The sequence below is a fragment of the Bufo bufo genome, chromosome 1 (genome assembly GCF_905171765.1).
Source record: "Bufo bufo chromosome 1, aBufBuf1.1, whole genome shotgun sequence".
NCBI classification, from domain to species: domain Eukaryota; kingdom Metazoa; phylum Chordata; class Amphibia; order Anura; family Bufonidae; genus Bufo; species Bufo bufo.
Genome location: NC_053389.1, coordinates 465,410,998 through 465,432,904, shown reverse-complemented (window position 1 = coordinate 465,432,904; position 21,907 = coordinate 465,410,998). Strand labels below are relative to the sequence as shown.

At 46.8% G+C, this 21,907-nt stretch overlaps 1 protein-coding gene across 1 annotated transcript in view; it reads left to right on the top strand.

The window, feature by feature from the left end:
• POC1B (POC1 centriolar protein B) overlaps positions 1 to 21,907 on the top strand; it is a 99,638-nt gene that overhangs the window by 35,751 nt on the left and 41,980 nt on the right. Inside the window, exon 10 of the mRNA XM_040408712.1 lies at positions 15,617 to 15,700. Coding sequence (XP_040264646.1) covers positions 15,617 to 15,700 — 84 coding nt within the window. The remainder of the gene's footprint in view (positions 1 to 15,616; positions 15,701 to 21,907) is intronic.

The following is a 21,907-nucleotide window of genomic DNA, read 5'->3' as shown; positions in this document are numbered from 1 at the left end:
GATTGGTAGCAGCTAGAGATATGGCATTCCAAGCTTTCAAAGAAGACCGGAATCACAGCATTATCTCCTCTACATTGGTAGATATAGCTGTTAGAAATCGATTCAGGAGTGAAAGCACTGAAACATGCTTTTACTTTTGCTTTCAGCTGCATTCACTGCCATCCCAATTTCTAACAGCTATATCTTCCAATGTAGTGAAGATAATGCTGTGATTCTGGTCTTCTTTAAAAGCCTGGAATGTCAGCTATTTAGACCTGGCCCATATGGGGAAAGGGGGCCTGCTGTGAACAAAAGACCCAACTCCTAATTACATTTAATACAGGCTCCCGTCCAGAGTCCCTGTGATCAGTGCAGAAAACTAAAAGACCTGTGAACATCACTGGTCCTGTACCATCTAGTAAAGGAACTGCACACAGAATGATGCATATGCCAGGACCTGTGATGACACCATCACTGGCCTTAAACCCCCAACAGGATGGAGAAGAACTGCAAGATTAGCTTTCCATTGAGTCTAGAATGGAGTGGTAAAATGAAGGCCTCCTATTTTCTCTTCATTTGCCCCCCATTCCCTTTTTTACCCAGAAGTAGTACCTCATGCCTCATTGATTCTCATATCTCACTACAGACAACTACAACCCCCAATACCTCATGTACCTCAGAGTGACCATCATGTATAACTGACCCCATATATCTGTACCCACTGCATCTATTATACTTCATACCCCACATATCAGTACACTATATATCGGTATGCACTGCATCTATTATACGTTGTACCTCTCACATTAGTATACTGCTGTGTATACTATATACCTGTACAGACTGCCTGTATTATACCTTGTACCTCACATATCAGTGCATTGCTGTATATACTATATATCTGTACACACTGCATCTATTATACTTAGTACCTCTCACATCAGTACACTGCTGTAATATAATGTGTGTGTGTGTGTGTGTGTGTGTATATATATATATATATATATATATACACACACTGCATATTATATGCATACCATACAGTATAATAGATGTAGTGTGTACCAATATATAGTATATACAGCAGTGCACTGTGAGGTACGCGATATAATAGATGTAGTGGGTACAGATATATATATTATATACAGCAGAGTACTGATATGTGAGGTATGAGGTGTAATTTATACCTGACATGTCAGTTCACTGCTGTATATACTATATATCTGTGTACTCTACATCTATTATACCTCTTAATATCTGAACATAGGCAACATGTGACCTGTGACGTTACAGCTCTTTTTACCCACTCCATTCTACCTTCTACCAGAAGGCTCTCTCCCTCCAACCCTAGCCTCACTGCTCCTGTCCTGCAGGTCCCAAACAGAGGTAAGACCTTTAAATGGGGATAGTTCTGCTGCCAGTAGGGAAGGGGTTTTCAGGGGAAAATAATGCTGGGTATTTTGTACTTTATGGTGGTATTCATTTGGTGCTGGTGGCGAGATATTTTATGTTGTATTTATTTGGTGACATTGTGGAGGTAATTTGTCAATGCATGCTGGTATCAGACGCTGCTGTGGAGGTATTTTGAGCGTTATAGTATGTGATGAGTAACGTGTCCCTCACCATGTGATTAGGCATTTTTGTGTTGCGTTTTTATTTCCTTTCTTGTATTGATGGTTTACATGAAAGCATGACCAAGTAAAGCAAAATTCGCATCCACACTGTTCATTTTGCACCATTATTTTTATGCTGGTGGGGTTTGTGTCAGGGCTTTTTTGTAATCCCAGTCCAGCACTGATGGCACACTATACAACACGCAGCAGCAAACACAGTTCATGGAGCAAGGGGAGGGGCCAGGAGTGGATAGTGGGAGGGGTTATGGATGGAGCATGGGGGCCCAATTTAGATTCTTCCTATGAGGGCCAATTAATTCTGTGTGCGACCCTGAACAGGCCCATATCTTTAACTGCTACCAATCCTGAGAGATGAGCAGCTCAATCAGCCCTCCCCTCTTCAGTCTGGAGGAGGGTGGGCAGCAGAGAAGCTGACAGCCAGCAAGAGGAAAGGGGGGGGGGGGTGTATCGGCAGTATTCCCCCCATAACATGACCTCTACAGCACCACGCCCCATTAACAGTGACCTCCACAACACCCCACAGTGCCCCACCCCCTTAAAATGGGACCTCCACAGCAGCCTGCCCCTTTAACAGTGAGTATCACAGCACCCCAACCCCTTGACAGTGACCTCCACAAGGGCCCTCCCCCTTAACAGTGACCTTTACAGAACCCTACCCCTTAACAGTGACTTCCATAGGGGCTGTGACCTCCACCATTCCCTGCCCCTTTATCAGAGACCTCCACAGCGTCTGCCCCTTTAACAGTGACTGCCACAGTACCCCGCTTCCTTAACAGTGACCTCCACGGCAACTGCCCCTTTAATAGTGGCCTCCACAGTCCCCTGCCCGTTTAACAGTGACCCCCACAGTGCCTGCCCATTAAACAGTGACCTCCACAGCGGCCCGACAATCGTCCAGTCGAATTCCTTTTCTTACAGGGGCATTATTGTCTGTAATTGACAGTGCATAAAAACCCACAGAATTGGTATATACTTAAGGTCATGTGAGTTACATCAGCCTCTACAACAACTTTGGCTAAGCGTCGCATTCGAAATCATATTAACTCACACATTAGCTGTCTTATACTAAGAATGTCCTTCTTTGCCTATAGCAACCAATCAGAGCTCGTATTCATGACCTGTAGCAAAATAGAAGCTGAGCTGTGATTGGTTGCTATATGCAACCTGATGAATATCCAGGCTAACTGCCACAACAGACAATGGCTCCTGTAGTTTGGCTTAGGTTACTAAGTGTATTTTTTGGCAAATAATTGGAAAGCGCAGGGTGAAAGTTTCCACTCAAAACATAGTCTATGACGTTCCCCGAGTCACAGGAGGTGGTTGTGCAAAATTTTGTGATTGTAAATGCGATGGTGCAGATTCCTTTAGCGGACATACATACATACAAACCGGATTCCAAAAAAGTTGGGACACTATACAAATCGTGAATAAAAACTGAATGCAATGATGTGGAGGTGCCAACTTCTAATATTTTATTCAGAATAGAACATAAATCACGGAACAAAAGTTTAAACTGAGAAAATGTACCATTTTAAGGGAAAAATATGTTGAATCAGAATTTCATGGTGTCAACAAATCCCCAAAAAGTTGGGACAAGGCCATTTTCACCACTGTGTGGCATCTCCCCTTCTTCTTACAACACTCAACAGACGTCTGGGGACCGAGGAGACCAGTTTCTCAAGTTTAGAAATAGGAATGCTCTCCCATCCTTGTCTAATACAGGCCTCTAACTGTTCAATCGTCTTGGGCCTTCTTTGTTGCACCTTCCTCTTTATGATGCGCCAAATGTTCTCTATAGGTGAAAGATCTGGACTGCAGACTGGCCATTTCAGTACCCGGATCCTTCTCCTACGCAGCCATGATGTTGTGATTGATGCAGAATGTGGTCTGGCATTATCTTGTTGAAAAATGCAGGGTCTTCCCTGAAAGAGACGACGTCTGGATGGGAGCATATGTTGTTCTAGAACCTGAATATATTTTTCTGCATTGATGGTGCCTTTCCAGACATGCAAGCTGCCCATGCCACATGCACTCGTGCAACCCCATACCATCAGAGATGCAGGCTTCTGAACTGAGCGTTGATAACAACTTGGGTTGTCCTTGTCCTCTCTGGTCCGGATGACATAGCGTCCCAGATTTCCAAAAAGAACTTCGAATCGTGACTCGTCTGACCACAGAACAGTCTTCCATTTTGCCACACTCCATTTTAAATGATCCCTGGCCCAGTGAAAACGCCTGAGCTTGTGGATCTTGCTTAGAAATGGCTTCTTCTTTGCACTGTAGAGTTTCAGCTGGCAACGGCGGATGGCACGGTGGATTGTGTTCACTGACAATGGTTTCTGGAAGTATTCCTGAGCCCATTCTGTGATTTCCTTTACAGTAGCATTCCTGTTTGTGGTGCAGTGTCGTTTAAGGGCCCGGAGATCACGGGCATCCAGTATGGTTTTACGGCCTTGACCCTTACGCACAGAGATTGTTCCAGATTCTATGAATCTTCGGATGATGTTATGCACAGTTGATGACGATAGATGCAAAGTCTTTGCAATTTTTCACTGGGTAACACCTTTCTGATATTGCTCCACTATCTTTCTGCGCAACATTGTGGGAATTGGTGATCCTCTACCCATCTTGGCTTCTGAGAGACACTGCCACTCTGAGAAGCTCTTTTTATACCCAATCATGTTGCCAATTGACCTAATTGGTGTTAATTGGTCTTCCAGCTCTTCGTTATGCTCAAATTTACTTTTTCCAGCCTCTTATTGCTACTTGTCCCAACTTTTTTGGGATTTGTTGACACTGTGAAATTTTGAATCAACGTATTTTTCCTTTAAAATGATACATTTACTCGGATTAAACGTTTGATCTGTCATCTACGTTCTATTACAAATAAAATATTGACATTTGCCATCTCCACATCATTGCATTCAGTTTTTATTCACAATTTGTTTAGTGTCCCAACTTTTTTGGAATCCGGTTTGTACATACATACATACATACACTCAGCATTCTATATAATTAGCAGAAGGACCCGGCTTCGCACGGGTATATTTCATCTATTTAATTTAATGTTTGTGTATCGTTAAAACATATTGACAGTATCCACTATAACAGGGACATCTACAGTACCCTGCCCCTTTAACAGTGACCTCCACAGTGGTCTGCCCCCTTAACAGTAACATCCACAGCGCCTACCCCTTTAACAGTGACCTCTATAGCGGCCGTCCCCTTATTAGTGACCTCCACAGTACCTCGTCTCGTTAACAAGGATTTTCCACAATAACCCGCCCCCTTAACAGTGACATCCACAGAGCTCTGTTTCCTTAAAATGTGACCTCAACAACCCGCCCCCTTAACAGTGACCTCTACAGCACCCCGCCCCTTAACACTGACCTCCATAGCGGACCGTCCCCTTAACTATGACCTCCACCGTTCCCTGCCCCCTTAACGGAGACCTCCATAGCGACCGCCCCTTTATTAGTGACCTCCACAGTACCCCATCTCCTTAACAGTGCGTTCCACAACACCCCGTCCCCTTAACAATGGCCTGTACAGCAATCTGCCCCTTAACACTGACCTCCATAGCAGACTTTTCCCGTTACTGTGACCTCCACAGCAACCTGCCTCTAGGGTGGCCTGAGATCAGATTTTAGGCCGGACAGTCCGGCTTTCAGACTCCCTGTCCTCCGTCTGGCGCAGGGCGTAACAGCTCTCTCTCAGACAGCAGCACTATGCTGTCTGAGCATGAGCTGCATGAGACAGTCACCCTCCCTAACACCCCTGCAGCTGACAGTAATAGATTTTTACCTTTTTTTTTTTTCAATCTCTGTTGGCTGCAGAGTGGGAGGGGGCGTGGCCTAACCAGGTCGGGTCATGTCTTAGCGAGGCCTGGGGGCGAGTTTTTAAGTCCGTCTTTTGAGGGTGGCCTCAATGGCCACTCTACCTGCCCCTGAACTGTGAGCTCCACAGCACTCCACTGCCTTAACAGTGTCATCCACAGCGCCTTGCCCCCTTAAAGCTGACCTACAGCAGTGAAGACAAATGGCTGGGTTGTTATGGAAACCTGGTGTAAAACTGTGTGTATGTGGAGACTAAGGGTCTGCAAGATTCTATTGGCTGATAAGGGTCATGTGACCAGGCTTCTATTGGCTAATGCATTTTTTGGGGAATATCTCAGGAACAGTACGCACTAAAGAGCTGAGACCCGGCCTAAAACCTTCAAGGACACCTGATGTACCTGTGTGCCAAATTTCGTGATTGTAAATGCGACAATGAGGATTCCTTTAGCGGACATACATACATACATACATACATACATACATACATACATACATACATACATACACTCAGCTTTATATATTAGATATAATTTTTATATATATATATATATATATAAGCTGAAGGACCCAGCTTCACTTGGGTATATTTAATCTATTTCATTTAATGTTTGTGTGTGTCGTTAAAAGATATCGACACTATCCACTATAACAATTACATCTACAGCACCCTGCCCCTTAACAGTGGCCTCCACAGCCCCCCACCCCTTAACACTGACCCCTCACAGTGCTCCATTCCTTTAAAATTGGACCTCCACAGCAGCCCACCCCCTTAACTTTGACCTTTACAGCAGCCATCCCCTTTAACAGTGAGTTTCACCGCACAACACCCCTTTGACAGTGACCTCCATAGGGGCTTGCCCCCTTAACAGTGGCCTTTACAGCAATCTGCCCCTTAACACTGACCTCCATAGCGGACCATCCCCTTAAAGGGATTCTGTCATGACATTTTAGGCCTATAACCTAAACATATGGCCAGGTCCGTCCAAATAGCATGAATCCGAAACTGTACTTATTAAATGTGCCTGTGGCTCTATTAACACATAAAACAGGTTTTTATAACCTGTCATTCACCTACCTAAGGTGCACAAGGGGACGTCGCTTCATACATGGTGCCCGGCTGCAGCCATCTCCGTCTGGTGCGCAGTGCCGCCTTTCTAGTTTAAATTGCCGCCTTCCTCACCTCAGTCCCGCCTCCGCAATCGTCCGGTCCCTCTGCCAGATCCCGCGCACTAGGCATAACCTGAGGGACCGGACGATTGCGGAGGCGATGCTGAGGTGAGGAAGGCGGCACTATAGACAGGGAGGGCGGCGCTGGGCACCAGACGGAGATGGCTGCAGCCGGGCACCCTGTATTAAGCGACGTCCCCTTGGGCACCTTAGGTAGGTGAATGACAGGTTATAAAAACCTGTTTTATGTGCTAATAGAGCCACAGGCACATTTAATAAGTACAGTTTCGGATTCGTGCTATTTGGACGGACCTGGCCATATGTTTAGGTTATAGGCCTAAAATGTCATGACAGAATCCCTTTAACTATGACCTCCACAGCAGCCTGCCCCTAGGGTGGCCAGAGGTCCAGTTTTAGGCCAGACAGTCCGACTTTTAGATTTTCGTCTTTTGAGGGTGGACACATTGTGGCAGGGGGCGTGTGTGGGCTCCTTCCTTAAAATATGACGCCCCTCTGGGCACCTAACTGGCTTGTTTGCATACCAAATAAACTGGATTTTCATTGGATAAAAACATCTATTGCGGGAACAAAGGCACATCTTGAAATAAGGTACTAAGTGCTATTAGGCCATGGCTTTACTTCAATAACGATTATCCTCGTGACAGATTTCCTTTAAAGGTCACCTACAGCAGTGAAGAAAAATGGCTGGGTTGTTATAGAAACCTGCAGTAAAACTGTGTATGTGGAGGCTAACAGCCTGCGAGCTTCTATTGACTGATAAGGGTCATGTGACCAAGCTTCTATTGACTAATGCATTTTTTGGTAATATCTCAGGAACGGTACATCCTAGAGAGCTGAGACCTGGTCTAAAACCTTCCCGGACACCTGATGTACCTGTGTGGCAAATTTCGTGATTGTAAATGAGACGGTGCAGATTCCTTTAGCGGACATACATACATACATACATACACACACACACACACACGCACATACATTCATACACACACACACACACACACACACACTCCTCTTAGAGATGTATAAAATATATATATATATATATATATATATATTTATTTATTTGGCGTTATCATGATTGTACTGACCATAGAATAAAAGTTATCATGTTACTTATCTTTTTTTGTATACTACATCATGTTACTTGTCAGACTGTAAATAAATTCCACAAAATAAAGTTCAAATTGCTGTTTTTTTTCTTTCCCCCTAAAAATAAAATAAATTATTTAACCCCTTCCCGACCAGCGCCATAATAGTACAGCGCAGCGGGACGTGACTTGCCGCCCAGCGCCGTACTATCATGGCCCGGCGATCGGGCGGGTGCAGGAGCTGTGTCCGCCCGATCAGCTGCAGGGGACCGGCTGTTCCCGTTAGCTGGACCCCTGCTGTATGCTCCGGGCATTAACCCCTTCTATGCCACGGTCAGCGCTGACCGCGACATAGAAGGGGTTTGCTGCGGGTGAGGGAGCCCATCGAGGCCCCGCGCTGCTGTGGCGGGGACCTGATGGGTGAGAAGGCAGCAGTTTCAAGTGAAAAAAGAAAACGCCCTTTTTCCCCTGATTTTATAATAAAAAATTGAAAGAAAAAAAATGAAAAAACACACATATTAGGTATCGCCGCGTCTGTAACAACCGGCTCTATAAATAGATCACATGATCCACCCCGTCCGATAAACATCATGAAAAAAATAAAAACTGTCAAAAAAAAGCCATAACCGTCACCTCACCCCGCAAAATATGAGCCCCTACATAAGAAAATCGCTCAAATAATAAAAAAAACTATAGCTCTCAGGACATGAGCACTAAAACATAATATTTTTTTTTGTTTCAAATATGCTATTATTGTGTTAAAGTGAAATAAAAAAAAAGTATACATATTAGGTATTGCCGCGTCCGTAACAACCAGCTCTATAAAAATATCACATGACCTAACCCCTCAGGTGAATACCGTAAAAAATTAAAACTATATTAAAAAAAGCTATTTTTGTAACCTTACATCACAAAAATTGCAACACCAAGCGATCAAAAAGGCGTATGCACCCCAAAATAGTACCAATCCAAACCGTCACCTCATCCCGCAAAAAAAAGAGACCCTACCTAAGACAATCAGTCAAGAAATAAAAGAAGCTATGGCTCTCAGATTATGGATACACTAAAACATAATTTTTTTGGTTTCAAATTCAATTATTGTGTAAAACTTAAATAAATAAGAAAAAGTATACATATTAGGTTTTGCCACGTCCGTAACTGGAAAAGTAAATAAAAACTGTCAAAATTACCAATTTTTTGGTCACTTTGTCCCATAAAGTGTAATAATGAATGATCAAAAAATCATATGTACCCAAAAATGGTATCAATAAAAACATCAAATCTTCCTGCAAAAAAAACGAACCCCTGCACAAGATGATCGGCAGAAAAAAAAAAATATATGGCTTTCAGAAAATGGAGACACAAAAACATACTTTTTCAAAAATGCTTTATTATGTAAAACTGAAACAAACAAAGTAGACATTTGATATCATTGCGTCCGTAACAACCTGCTCTATAAAAAGAGCACATGATCTACCCTGTCAGATGAATGTTGTAAAAAATAAAAACTGTGCCAAAACAGCCATTTTTTGCTTACCTTGCCTCACAAAAAAGTTATATAGAGCAATTAAAAATCATATGTACCCCAAAATAGTACCAATAAAACTGGCACCTTATCCCCTAGTTTTCAAAATGGGGTCACTTTTTGGGAGTGTCTACTGTAAGGGTGCATCTGGGGGGGCTTAAAATGGGACATCTAAAAACCAGTCCAGCAAAATCTGCCTTCCAAAAACCATATGGCTTTCCTTTTCTTCTGTGCCCTGCAGTGCGCCCTTACATCAGTTTACAACCATATGTGGGGTGTTTCTGTAAACCGCAGAATCAGGGTAATAAATATAGAGTTTTGTTTGGCTGAAAAAAAATTGATTAAAATGGAAAATCTGCCAAAAAAACTGAAATTTTGAAATTTCATCTCCATTTTCCTTTAATTCTTGTAGAACACCTAAAGGGTTAACAAAGTTTGTAAAATCAGTTTGAAGTAGCTTGAGTGGTGTAGTTTCTACAATGTGGTACAATGTTTCACCTTCCTGTCCAGGCCATTTTTTGCAAATCTGACGTGTCCCTTTATGTGGTAATAACTTTGGAACACATTTATCCAAGCCATTCTGAGATTGTTTTCTCGTGGCACATTCTACTTCATGATAGTCATAAATTTGAGTCAATATATTTCACCTTCATCTATGAAAAAATCCCAATTTTACCAAAAATTTTGAAAAATTCGCAATTTTCTAAATTTCTATTTCTCTGCTTTTAAAACAAAAAATGATACCTTATTAAATATTTATTACTTAACATTCCCAATATATCTACTTTATCTTGGCATCATTTTGTAAATGTAATTTTATTTTTTTTACGACGTTAGAAGGCTTAGAATTTTAGACGCAATTCTTAACATTTTTAAGAAAATTTCCAAAACCCACTTTTTAAGGACCAGTTCAGGTCTTTGTGGGGCTTACATAGTGAAACCACATCTCCACTGCGCCTGTTCCTCGGAGCACTATGATGTCATCGCACAGGCGCAGTGGAGATGTCTGAGCAGGGAAGCGGTCAGACATTCACTGCGCATGCGCCGAATACAGGCGCTCACAGGGAGGATCGCATTCAGGAGGAGATGGGCGGGCTGGAGGGACGCGCTGGGCGGCGGCAGTTTCTGAAGGTAGAGAGGAGCCTCTAGGTGCTAATGACGCCCCCATAGCACCTAGAGGCTCATTAGCATATTAATAAAAGTTCTTTTTTTAGCAAAACGGCTGCCCCAAAAGCAATTATATTAGGATGGTTGGGCAGAGCAGACACTAGCGGATCGCTAGTGTCTGACAGCTAAATATGTGAAACTAAGTGATAGAAACCCTTTAATACACACCATATGAACCCAAAATGGTTCCTAAAATGGTTGCACAAAATAGCTGCAAAAAACATTGCCATTTCACAAAATTGTGGCACAGGCGATCAGTTTTGCATAACTGCTGCAGTGCTTGTGAATACACAGAAAAGGTGGAACTTCCTCTAAGGCTTCCTTTAAGTGCTGCACCTCCATACATCTCCTCCCTCATCCACCAAGCTCTCCACAGTGCTGCACCTCCATACATCTCCCCCCTCACCCACAAAGCTCTCCACAGTGCTGCACCTCCATACATCTCCTCCCTCATCCACAAAGCTCTCCACAGTGCTGCACCTCCATACATCTCCTCCCTCATCCACAAAGCTCTTCACAGTGCTGCACCTCCATACATCTCCCCCCTCACCCACAAAGCTCTCCACAGTGCTGCACCTCCATACATCTCCTCCCTCATCCACCAAGCTCTCCACAGTGCTGCACCTCCATACATCTCCCCCCTCACCCACAAAGCTCTCCACAGTGCTGCACCTCCATACATCTCCTCCCTCATCCACAAAGCTCTTCACAGTGCTGCACCTCCATACATCTCCTAACTCACCCACAAAGTTCTCCACAGTGCTGCACCTCCATACATCTCCTCCCTCACCCACAAAGCTCTCCACAGTGCTGCACCTCCATACATCTCCTACATCATCCACTAAGCTCTTCACAGTGCTGCACCTCCATACACCTCCTAACTCACCCACAAAGCTCTCCACAGTGCTGCACCTCCATACATCTCCTCCCTCACCCACAAAACTCTCCACAGTGCTGCACCTCCATACATCTCCTACATCATCCACAAAGCTCTTCACAGTGCTGCACCTCCATACATCTCCTAACTCACCCACAAAGCTCTCCACAGTGCTGCACCTCCATACATCTCCTACCTCATCCACAAAGCTGTCCACAGTGCTGCACCTCCATACATCTCCTCCCTCATCCACAAAGCTCTCCACAGTGCTGCACCTCCATACATCTCCTAACTCACCCACAAAGCTCTCCACAGTGCTGCACCTCCATACATCTCCTACCTCATCCACAAAGCTCTCCACAGTGCTGCACCTCCATACATCTCCTACATCATCCACTAAGCTCTTCACAGTGCTGCACCTCCATACACCTCCTAACTCACCCACAAAGCTCTCCACAGTGCTGCACCTCCATACATCTCCTCCCTCACCCACAAAACTCTCCACAGTGCTGCACCTCCATACATCTCCTACATCATCCACAAAGCTCTTCACAGTGCTGCACCTCCATACATCTCCTAACTCACCCACAAAGCTCTCCACAGTGCTGCACCTCCATACATCTCCTACCTCATCCACAAAGCTGTCCACAGTGCTGCACCTCCATACATCTCCTCCCTCATCCACAAAGCTCTCCACAGTGCTGCACCTCCATACATCTCCTAACTCACCCACAAAGCTCTCCACAGTGCTGCACCTCCATACATCTCCTACCTCATCCACAAAGCTCTCCACAGTGCTGCACCTCCATACATCTCCTCCCTCATCCACAAAGCTTTCCACAGTGCTACACCTCTATACATCTACTCCCTCATCCACAAAGCTCTCCACAGTGCTGCACCTCCATACATCTACTCCCTCATCCACAAAGCTCTCCACAGTGCTGCACCTCCATACATCTCCTACCTCATCCACAAAGCTCTCCACAGTGCTGCACCTCCATACATCTCCTAACTCACCCACAAAGCTCTCCACAGTGCTGCACCTCCATACATCTCCTACCTCATCCACAAAGCTCTCCACAGTGCTGCACCTCCATACATCTCCTCCCTCATCCACAAAGCTTTCCACAGTGCTACACCTCTATACATCTACTCCCTCATCCACAAAGCTCTCCACAGTGCTGCACCTCTATACATCTACTCCCTCATCCACAAAGCTCTCCACAGTGCTGCACCTCCATACATCTACCTCATCCACAAAGCTCTCCACAGTGCTGCACCTCCATACATCTCCTACCTCATCCACAAAGCTCTCCACAGTGCTGCACCTCCATACATCTCCTCCCTCATCCACCAAGCTCTCCACAGTGCTGCAACTCCATACATCTCCTACCTCATCCACAAAGCTCTCCACAGTGCTGCACCTCCATACATCTACCTCATCTCCATCTACCACCCTACTCGTGCTCTCTGTTCTGTTAGCAACCTAAAATTAATAACCTCCATAATTCCTACCTCTCACTATCGTCTTCAAGACTTTTCTCGAGCTGCACCTACTCTCTGGAATACTCTGCCGCGGAATACTAGGTCAATCCACAACTTCTCCACCTTCAAACGTGCCTTAAAAACACATCTATTCAGGCAGGCTTATCAAGCTACCTAAACTGACTATTCGCCGACTAAACCTCCCCCCACCAACTCCTCTGGCCTGACCTCGATCCTCTAGTACTCCCAAACCTGAAGCAGATCGGTCGGCACCACTCCTGTCAGTTCAATAATGGCTCAAATCCTACTTATCACAATCAACTACCTTATGTGTCACCCCCAGTTCCTCATAGATTGTAAGCCCAACTAGTGTTTAAGTTGCATATTAGCTAGTTAGTTTTGTTTCGTACATGAACCCTATGAATTTGTAAAGCGCTGCGGAATATGATGGCGCTATATAAATACATTTTATTATTATTATACATAATGACAAAATATAGATACCTTACATGTGCATTCTCGCTCCCATCAATAGAAATGGCTGTTCTCAAATACGATGTGAACCACCATAAGATCAGGTTCAATCATTTGCAGAATGGCAACACAGCAGCCAAAAATATGTGTACGGCCCACAGAAATGAATGGTTCACTGTGCTACCTGCAAAAGAAACACTGATATCATGCGGATGAAAAATAGTCGTGTAAAGCAGAGTGCTGCAAGTAAGGCTACATGTAAAGTTTATATAACTTGCCAGTTGCATTGTATATAAAGAGACAGCAGGTGGCACTGTTCCTATTCTGTAGAACGCTGCATTTTTTCATGTCTGTTGGGTTATAAAATTGTGGTTGGAGCACTTTTGCCTGCTGTATGACAGAGAAGCAGATTATAAGAGAGATGTTTTACCAATGTTACATAATGATGCAATGTATGTGCATTTGATGGCTGGGCTAGACGAGCACTCCAGAAAGTACACCATGTATGTATTGGGATTAGTGATGAGTGAGAGTTCTTTGCCTGTGAGGGGTTGTCCCTGCTGCTGAAAAAGCTTCCCCTGCCGCTTGATTCACAGGGCCGGACTTCTCACCAAATGTGGTGGGACCAAGGCTACTTTCACACTGGCGTTTTGGCTTTCTGTTTGTGAGATCCGTTTGGGAGTTTTGCCCTAATGCATTCTGAATGTAAAAGGATCCGCTCAGAATGCATCAGTTTGCCTCTGATCAGTCGCCATTCCGCTCTGGAGGCGGACACCAAAACGCTGCTTGCAGCGTTTTGGTGTCCTTCTGACGAAACTGAGCCAAACGGATCCGTCCTGGCACACAATGTAAGTCAATGGGGACGGATCTGTTTTCTATGACACAATTTGGCACAATAGAAAATGGATCCGTCCTCCATTGACTTTCAGTGGTGTTCAACACAGATCAGTTTTTTCTATGTTACAGATAATACAAACGGATCCGTTCTGAACGGACGCAGACGGTTGTATTATCTGAACGGATCCATCTTTGCAGATCCATGACGGATCCGCACTAAACGCGAGTGTGAAAGTACCCTAAAAGAAAGATGTTAAAAAAAAAAAAAAAAAAAGGTGCGAGTCATAGAAGATGCATCTGCAAAGGTATGCCGCCATGTAGAGTTCTATGAGATGTGACTGTTACATGCTGCCAGGAATACGGAGCCTGTTGGGCCATCTTCCTACACAGAGTGGCTCCTATCCCTGTATACAAACTCAGAAGAAAGGTTGTGAATGACTATCCCACCGCATAGCCCTGAGCTGCCCAGTGTCTCCTCTTTATACCATGCTGCCATTAGATGCATTGGCATTGTAGACTTCACAGATTGGACCATGTGCAGCAGTTTTACTTTAGTACTCACTTCAGACAGCTGAAGGTATAGCCCCCTGGCCTTATATTGGCTTATCTTGAGTAACAACTGTGCTCCTTTTCTTAATTTCTGTGGGTTATATCAGGAAAGACTGCAGTTATCCCACTAGAGGTCATCAGCTCATTCTTAGAACTTAGAAAAGATACAAAGTGCAGGGAAGGATTATTTGAAGGGTAATGTAGTGTGTCTTGGTTGGTGCCTGAAGCTTTGAGGTCTCCAACCTGTGGCTCTCTAGCTTTTGCTAAACTCCAACTCTCCAGTGGCCTCATGATTTCTACTATTTCTGCAAAATGTAATTTCGATTAACGTCTGAGTATTTAAAGGGGCCGTGACAAGTTTGGAAATTTTCCCCTATCCACAGGATAGCAGAAACTTACTGGTCTTTGGAGGTCCGACCGCTAGGATCCCCACTGATTACGAGAACAGTGGTTCTGTTCCCCCGATCTGATGGAGTGGCGGGTCTGGTATTCATTCATTCTCTAAGGGACTGCCAGAGATATCGAAGTGTGGCGCTTGGCTATTTCTGGTGTTCCTATAGAGAGTGAATGGCCAGACCTGCCGCTCCATCAGATCGGGGGAACAGTGTTCTCAGAATCAGTAGGGGTCCCAGTGGTCAGACCTCCAGCGATCAGTTAGTTATTCCCTATCCGGTGTATAGGGGATCATTTCTAAACTTGTCACAACCCCTTTAGTTCATTTCAGTTCTCGCAGATTGTTCTAGAACAGGGATGGCCAACCTGATGCTCTCCTCCAGCTGTTGCAAAACTACAACTCCCAGCATGTAAAGACTGCCTACAGCTATCAGCCTACAGCAGGGCATGGTGGGAATTGTAGTTTTACAACAGCTGGAGAACCACAGGTTGTCCAGCCCTGTTCTAGAACTTCCTCAATGACCCTCTCTTCTGATCGTTTATATGGTAACCCCCCTGACCTGTGCTTTTATTCTTCTGTTCTGCAGGTAAATCCCATGTTTGAAGTGGCAGATACTCGAGCTACCAATCCTCCCATTATAGATGTCAGAAACCTTGCTTCCAATGAACAGGTAGTAATTATAAAAAGATTAATTATGTAGTAGTAAGAAGGGACTTTCTATAGGATTTTACAGTAAAATTAGCAGACACAAAGGGTGGATTATTATATTTGCGCCAATTTTGTAGGCTTAAATAGTCACAAATTAAGGCACACATCATATCGTGTTATAAATAGCAACCCTTACCATTTTTTTCAAAAGAAGTAGTTAGGATTTAGCTGCAGGGATGGGACAAATTTTTGTAAGTTTACAGCCAGAAAATATTCCAAAAAGCAGTCTAAACCTACTCCTCACAGCAGGCGTAAATTTCATTTCTCTTGAATGCATTGGGGCACACAGCACCATGGGTATATGCCCAGCTGCCACTAGGAGGCTGACACTAGAAATAAAAAGCGTTGGCTCCTCCTATCTGGGCTATACCCACAGCAGATGCAGGAGCAAACCAGTTTTTTAGGAGGCAGACACGACCTGCTTTTTTCCTGCAGGTTTTGCTGCTATTTTGTTGTTGTTTTATTTTTTCTTTCTTTTCCTCTTTATGCAGGTTTTTCTCCTGCTGAAGGGGATGCTCCATCGTGGGTTGCCACTTTAGTTGCACCCTCTGCGGGCACGTACTTAGGTACCGCTGGTCACACAGTCCCCATTACTGCAGCCGCAGTGGCTTGCCAGCATTCCCACGGGCCCCGCGTTGAGTCTGCTGATGGGATGACCTTGCTGCGCCTGAAGACGTCAGAGAGTAAGTACTGCTTCCCCTCTCCCCTCCTCTGGACCATCCCTTCTACCTTGGCCAGGGCGTCTGTTCATGGGGCTCATGTGCTGGACAATGGGTGGGTGCTGCTCCTCGCTGGGGTCCTCGTATTTCACCCCCCATCCCCCACCCCCGCTTATGTGTGCTAATTTAGTCCCTGGTTTTTGGTACCTCTAGGCCGTAACCTAGCTCCGCCCCCTTTTTTCTTCCCGGGCTGCGGCCCGACGACTCCTCTCACTGAGAGGGTCCTCCTGCCGGGCTCCTATCACGGCCAGGCGCGGTCTTTTCCTCTGGAGCGGCGGTTTCTTCTGCTGCTAAGAAGAAGATGTTCCATCTTGCAGCTTAGGGCCTGATCGCCATTCAGAGTGTTCCTGTCCTCCCTTCGCTGCTTCTGCGCATCGTGGGGCACAGCACCTGGGGCCTGGTAGGATAGCCTCTCTGGCTATACATTTCTTTTCTGTAGTTGGTCTCTTTTTTTGCCATCATGTCCTCTGCTAGTATGGACCCTAAAGCCCGGGTGCCTATTGGGATGGCTATTTTTTATGCATGCTCTAAGTCCAGTAAGGCTTTTCCTTCCCCGCAACCGAACTCTCTACTGACGCACTGCCCCCCCCCCCCCCTGCGGTGGCGGTCCCTACTGATTGGGCCGCCTCACTGTCCCAGGCCATAGGCGACCTTGCCAGCCTGTCCCGGTTCATGGTGCAGTCGCTGGACCGCTTGCCTGCTCAAATTGCAGCAGTCTCTGCCCCTTACATGGACGATGTTGCTGAAGGGGCTCGCCCCCGCTCTGATACCAGGTCCCGTAAAAGACCTCACGTGATCTCAGCCGCGTCCCGCTCATCCTCGGCGTCCTCTGGTCACTCACTGGACAAGTCTGAGGCAGGCGAAGTCTCGTCTTCTGCCGCTCCTGGCGACACCTCTGACTCCGATTCTGTATCAGAGCAGAGTTCTACTTTATCTGTGGCCATGCAGGACCTCATTAAGCGGTTAGAGACACTCTCCATGTGCAGGAGTGTACTCCCTCCTCTTCTCAGGATCCTGTGTCCTTCCACCGTTCCAAGCATTCTGTGTTGGTTTTTCCTAACCACCCGGACCTTGACGCACTCCTGGCCAAGGAGTGGCGTCAGCCTGATAAGCGCCTGCAGATCTCTAAGGGTTCGGACGCTCTTTTTCCTTTCAGTGCAGAATCCGTGAACCTCTAGTCAGTCCCACCTTTGGTTGATCCTCAGGTGGCCCGTTTGGCCAAGGCCACCACCCTTCCCTTGGCTGATGCGGCTTCCTTGTCAGATCCCGCTGACAAGAAGATTGATTCCTTGGCTAAGGCCGTTTTTGTAGCGGCAAGCTCCGCTGTTCAGCCTGCTTTTGCCACCTCCTGGGTCGCCAAAGCCTGCGTGGTCTGGGCCAAGCAGCTCATCCGTTTGCTGCCGGATTCTGCTCCAGGTGAGGTTTCCATTCTTGCCTCTCAGCTTCTCCAGGCTTCCCGGTACCTATGTGATGTCTCCCTGGAATCGGCTCGCCGGTCTAGCAGGGCGGCTGCTAACTCTGTGGCCATCCGCCGTACGGTCTGGCTCCGTTCATGGGCGGCAGATGTGGCTTCCAAAAAGGCGCTGATCTCTTTCCCTTTTCAGGGTAAAAAGCTGTTTGGGAAACGCCTGGTGGAGCTTATTTCAGAGGCCACGGGAGGTAAAAGCCCCCTCCTCCCCCAGAACCGCCCTCGCCGCCGTCGCCCTCCCTTGGCGACTTCAAGGTCCAAAAATTTTCGCTCCATTCAGGACTCTTCCTCCCGCTCGGACAAGAAGTCGGGGGGGCCTTCCTTCAAGGCCAGGCCTGCCTGGCATTCTCGCCCCAAGCCCTTTAAAGCCCCAGTCTGCAAAAACCTCTTCTGCATGACTGCGCTTAACCACATGTGGGGGGCCGCTTGCTCGACTTCCAGGAGTCGTGGCGTGCAAGCGTGGACGACGCATGGGTCCTGGAGATCGTTTCCTCTGGTTACAGGATAGAATTTTTCACTCTTCCTTTAGGTCGGTTTTTCATGTCGCGTCCCCCCAAGTCTCCCATAAAGGCGGCAGATTTTATCCGAATCATTCATTCCCTTCAATCCATCGGTGTGATCGTTCCAGTTCCCGATCCAGGGATTTTATTCAAATCTTTTCACGGTACCCAAGAAGGACGCTCCCTCTGCCCTATTCTCGATCTGAAGGAGCTCAACCGCCTTGTTCGGACCCGGCATTTCCTCATGGAGTCGCTCAGGTAGGTGATTGCCTCCCTGGAGGAGGGCACATTTTTGTCGTCCATCGACATACAGGACGCATACCTCCATATTCCCATTACCGTGGCCCATCAGCTGTTCCTTAGCTTTGCGGTGGGTTCTCTGCATTTCCAGTTTGTGGCTCTGCCCTGGCCCCTCTTATCGCTCTCCTCCGCACTCGGGGGGTGGCAGTGATTCCCTACCTGGACAACCTGTTGGTGAAGGCTCCGTCTCTGGAGGACAACCGGGCCAGCCTCCGGATCACCCTGTCTGTCCTGTCTCAGTTCGGGTGGTTGGTCAACTATCCCAAGTCCTCCCTGGTTCCCCGCCAGAGAATGGATTTCCTGGGCATGAACTTAGACACTCGCCTTTGTTGACTGTTCCTTCCCCAGGACAAAGTGGTGGCTCTCCGAGATGCAGTGGTTCGCCTTCACAAGCCATCCCCTCTACCTCGTCGGACGTGCATGCGGGTTTTGGACCGGATGGTTGCCTCTTTCGAGGCAATTCCATTCCAGGCCTCTTCAGCTGGCGATCCTATCCAGCTGGGACAAGTCCCAGCTGGGCATCGACCGTCTGGTTCGTCTTCCCCATCTTGTCCGCAAGGAGTTGTGCTGGTGGCTTCTACCTCACACCCCATCTCTGGGCAAGTCCTTTCTTCCCCCTCATTGGCGGGTGATCTCCATGGATGCCAGCCTGACAGGGTGGGGAGCCGTCTTCGTGTCCCTCTCTGCTCAGGGCCTGTGGTCAGCAGCAGAATCCTCCCTGCGCATCAATATTCTGGAGCTCAGGGCGATCTTTCTGGCTCTCTCTCATTGGACACACCTTCTCTCCGGTCTTCCGGTCCGAATCCAGACGGACAACTCCACTGCGGTGGCGTACCCGAATCATCGGGGAGGCACTAGTAGTGTGATGGTCATGGAAGAGGCATCACGCATACTTCGGTGGGCAGAGTCCTCTGTTCCGGTCCTCTCCGCAGTCCACATTCCCGGGGTCGACAATTGGGCAGCAGACTCTCTCAGTCGCCAAAGCCCCGAGTACCGAGTTACTTCGCAAGGTCCTGGGGCTCTCAGGCGCTGGCCTCAGATGTTCTGGTCCTTCCTTGGTCCCAGTTCAGTCTCGTGTACCTCTTTCCTCCCATTCCGCTACTTCCCAGGGTTCTCAAGCGTCTGAAGTCGGCCCGGGTTCCGGCGATTTTGGTGGTCCCGGACTGGCCCCGCCGTGCATGGTATGCAGATCTTCTGTTCCTACTCGCAGACGCGCCGTGGCGTCTCCCTCTACGTCCCGACCTCCTTTCCCAAGGTCCGCTACTCCACCCGAGTTTACATCAGCTGCGTTTAACAGCGTGGCTGTTGAGGCCGCGGTTCTGAGGTTCCGCTGTCTCTCAGAGTCTGTTATCCAGACTATGCTCCACGTACGCAAGCCCCAGTGCCAGAATTTATCATCGTACCTGGAAGACTTATTTTTCCTGGTGTGAGGCTGCTCAGTTTCACCCTCTCTACCTTTCTATTCCCAGAGTCTTGTCTTTCCTCCAGGCGGGCTTTGACAAGGGCCTTCGGCTGGCCTCTCTCAAGGGTCAGATTTCGTCCCTATCTGTTCTTTTCCAGAAACCCCTGGCTTCTCGCCGCCAAGTGAGAACCTTTCTGCAGGGGGTCGCTCACCGCGTTCCGCCTTTTCGTCCTCCTGTGGAACCGTGGGACTTGAACATTGTCCTAGATGCTCTTCAGACCTCTCCTTTTGAGCCTTTACAGGATATTTCTCTTTCCTTTCTCGTTTAAGGTCGCCTTTCTTGTGGCGATCATTTCTATTCGCAGAGTTTCTGAAGTTGCTGCGCTCTCTTGCAGATACCCTTTCTTGGTGTTTCATCAGGATAAGGTGGTTCTGTGTCCGGTCCCTTCATTCCTCCCTAAGGTGGTGTCCTCATTCCAAATTAATGAGGAGATTGTTCTTCTGTCCTAACTCCTCTCATCCTAGGGAGGGTCCTCGCAAGGGCCTGCAAGCTTCCAAGGCCACCATATCCTGTTGGATGAGGTCGGCAGTTAAAGGGCTTCTGTCACCCCCCCATTTAGCAATTTTCAGTATCGGACATTAGCTATTTTCTAATGTCAGTTGAGTCCATATATATCAGACTTACCTCTCTCTCTGCTGTAATTTCTTTAAAAATCGTACTTTTATAATATGCTAATTATTTCACTACCAGCAACTTGGGCGGTTACTTGCTGGTAGCCGCCACATCCTCGGACTATAAACACGCCCCCTCCTCCACTTGATAGACAGGGCCAGCGAGCTCTCTCCTCCTCCTGTTGGCCCTGTCTGCCCATGAAATCCCGCGCCTGCGCCGTACCGGTCCTCATTCGGCGCAGGCGCTCTGAGAGAAGGACGCTCGCTTGCCTGCTCCTTCCTCAGTGCGCCTGCGCCGATGACTTCAGCCTACACCCGGAAAAGCATCCTTCTCTCAGAGCGCCTGCGCTGAATGAGAACCGGTACGGCGCAGCCGCGGGATTTCATGGGCAGACAGGGCCAACGGGAGGAGGAGAGCGCTCGCTGGCCCTCTCTATGAAGTGGAGGAGGGGGGCGTGTTAATAGTCTGAGGATGCGGCTGCTACCAGCAAGTAACCGCCCAAGTTGCTGGTAGTGAAGTAATTAGCATATTATAAAAGTAAGATTTTTAAAGAAATTACAGCACAGAGAGAGGTAAGAGTGATATATGGACTCAACTGACATTAGCAAATAGCTAATGTCCGATACTGAAAATTGCTAAATGGGGGGGTGACAGAAGCCCTTTAACCACCTCAGCCCCCAGTGCTTAAACACCCTGAAAGACCAGGCCACTTTTTACACTTCTGACCTACACTACTTTCACCGTTTATTGCTCGGTCATGCAACTTACCACCCAAATGAATTTTACCTCCTTTTCTTCTCACTAATAGAGCTTTCATTTGGTGGTATTTCTTTGCTGCTGACATTTTTACTTTTTTTGTTATTAATCGAAATTTAACGATTTTTTTTGCAAAAAAATGACATTTTTCACTTTCAGTTGTAAAATTTTGCAAAAAAAACGAGATCCATATATAAATTTTGCTCTAAATTTATTGTTCTACATGTCTTTGAAAAAAAAAAATGTTTGGGTAAAAAAAAAATGGTTTGGGTAAAAGTTATAGCGTTTACAAACTATGGTACAAAAATGTGAATTTCCGCTTTTTGAAGCAGCTCTGACTTTCTGAGCACC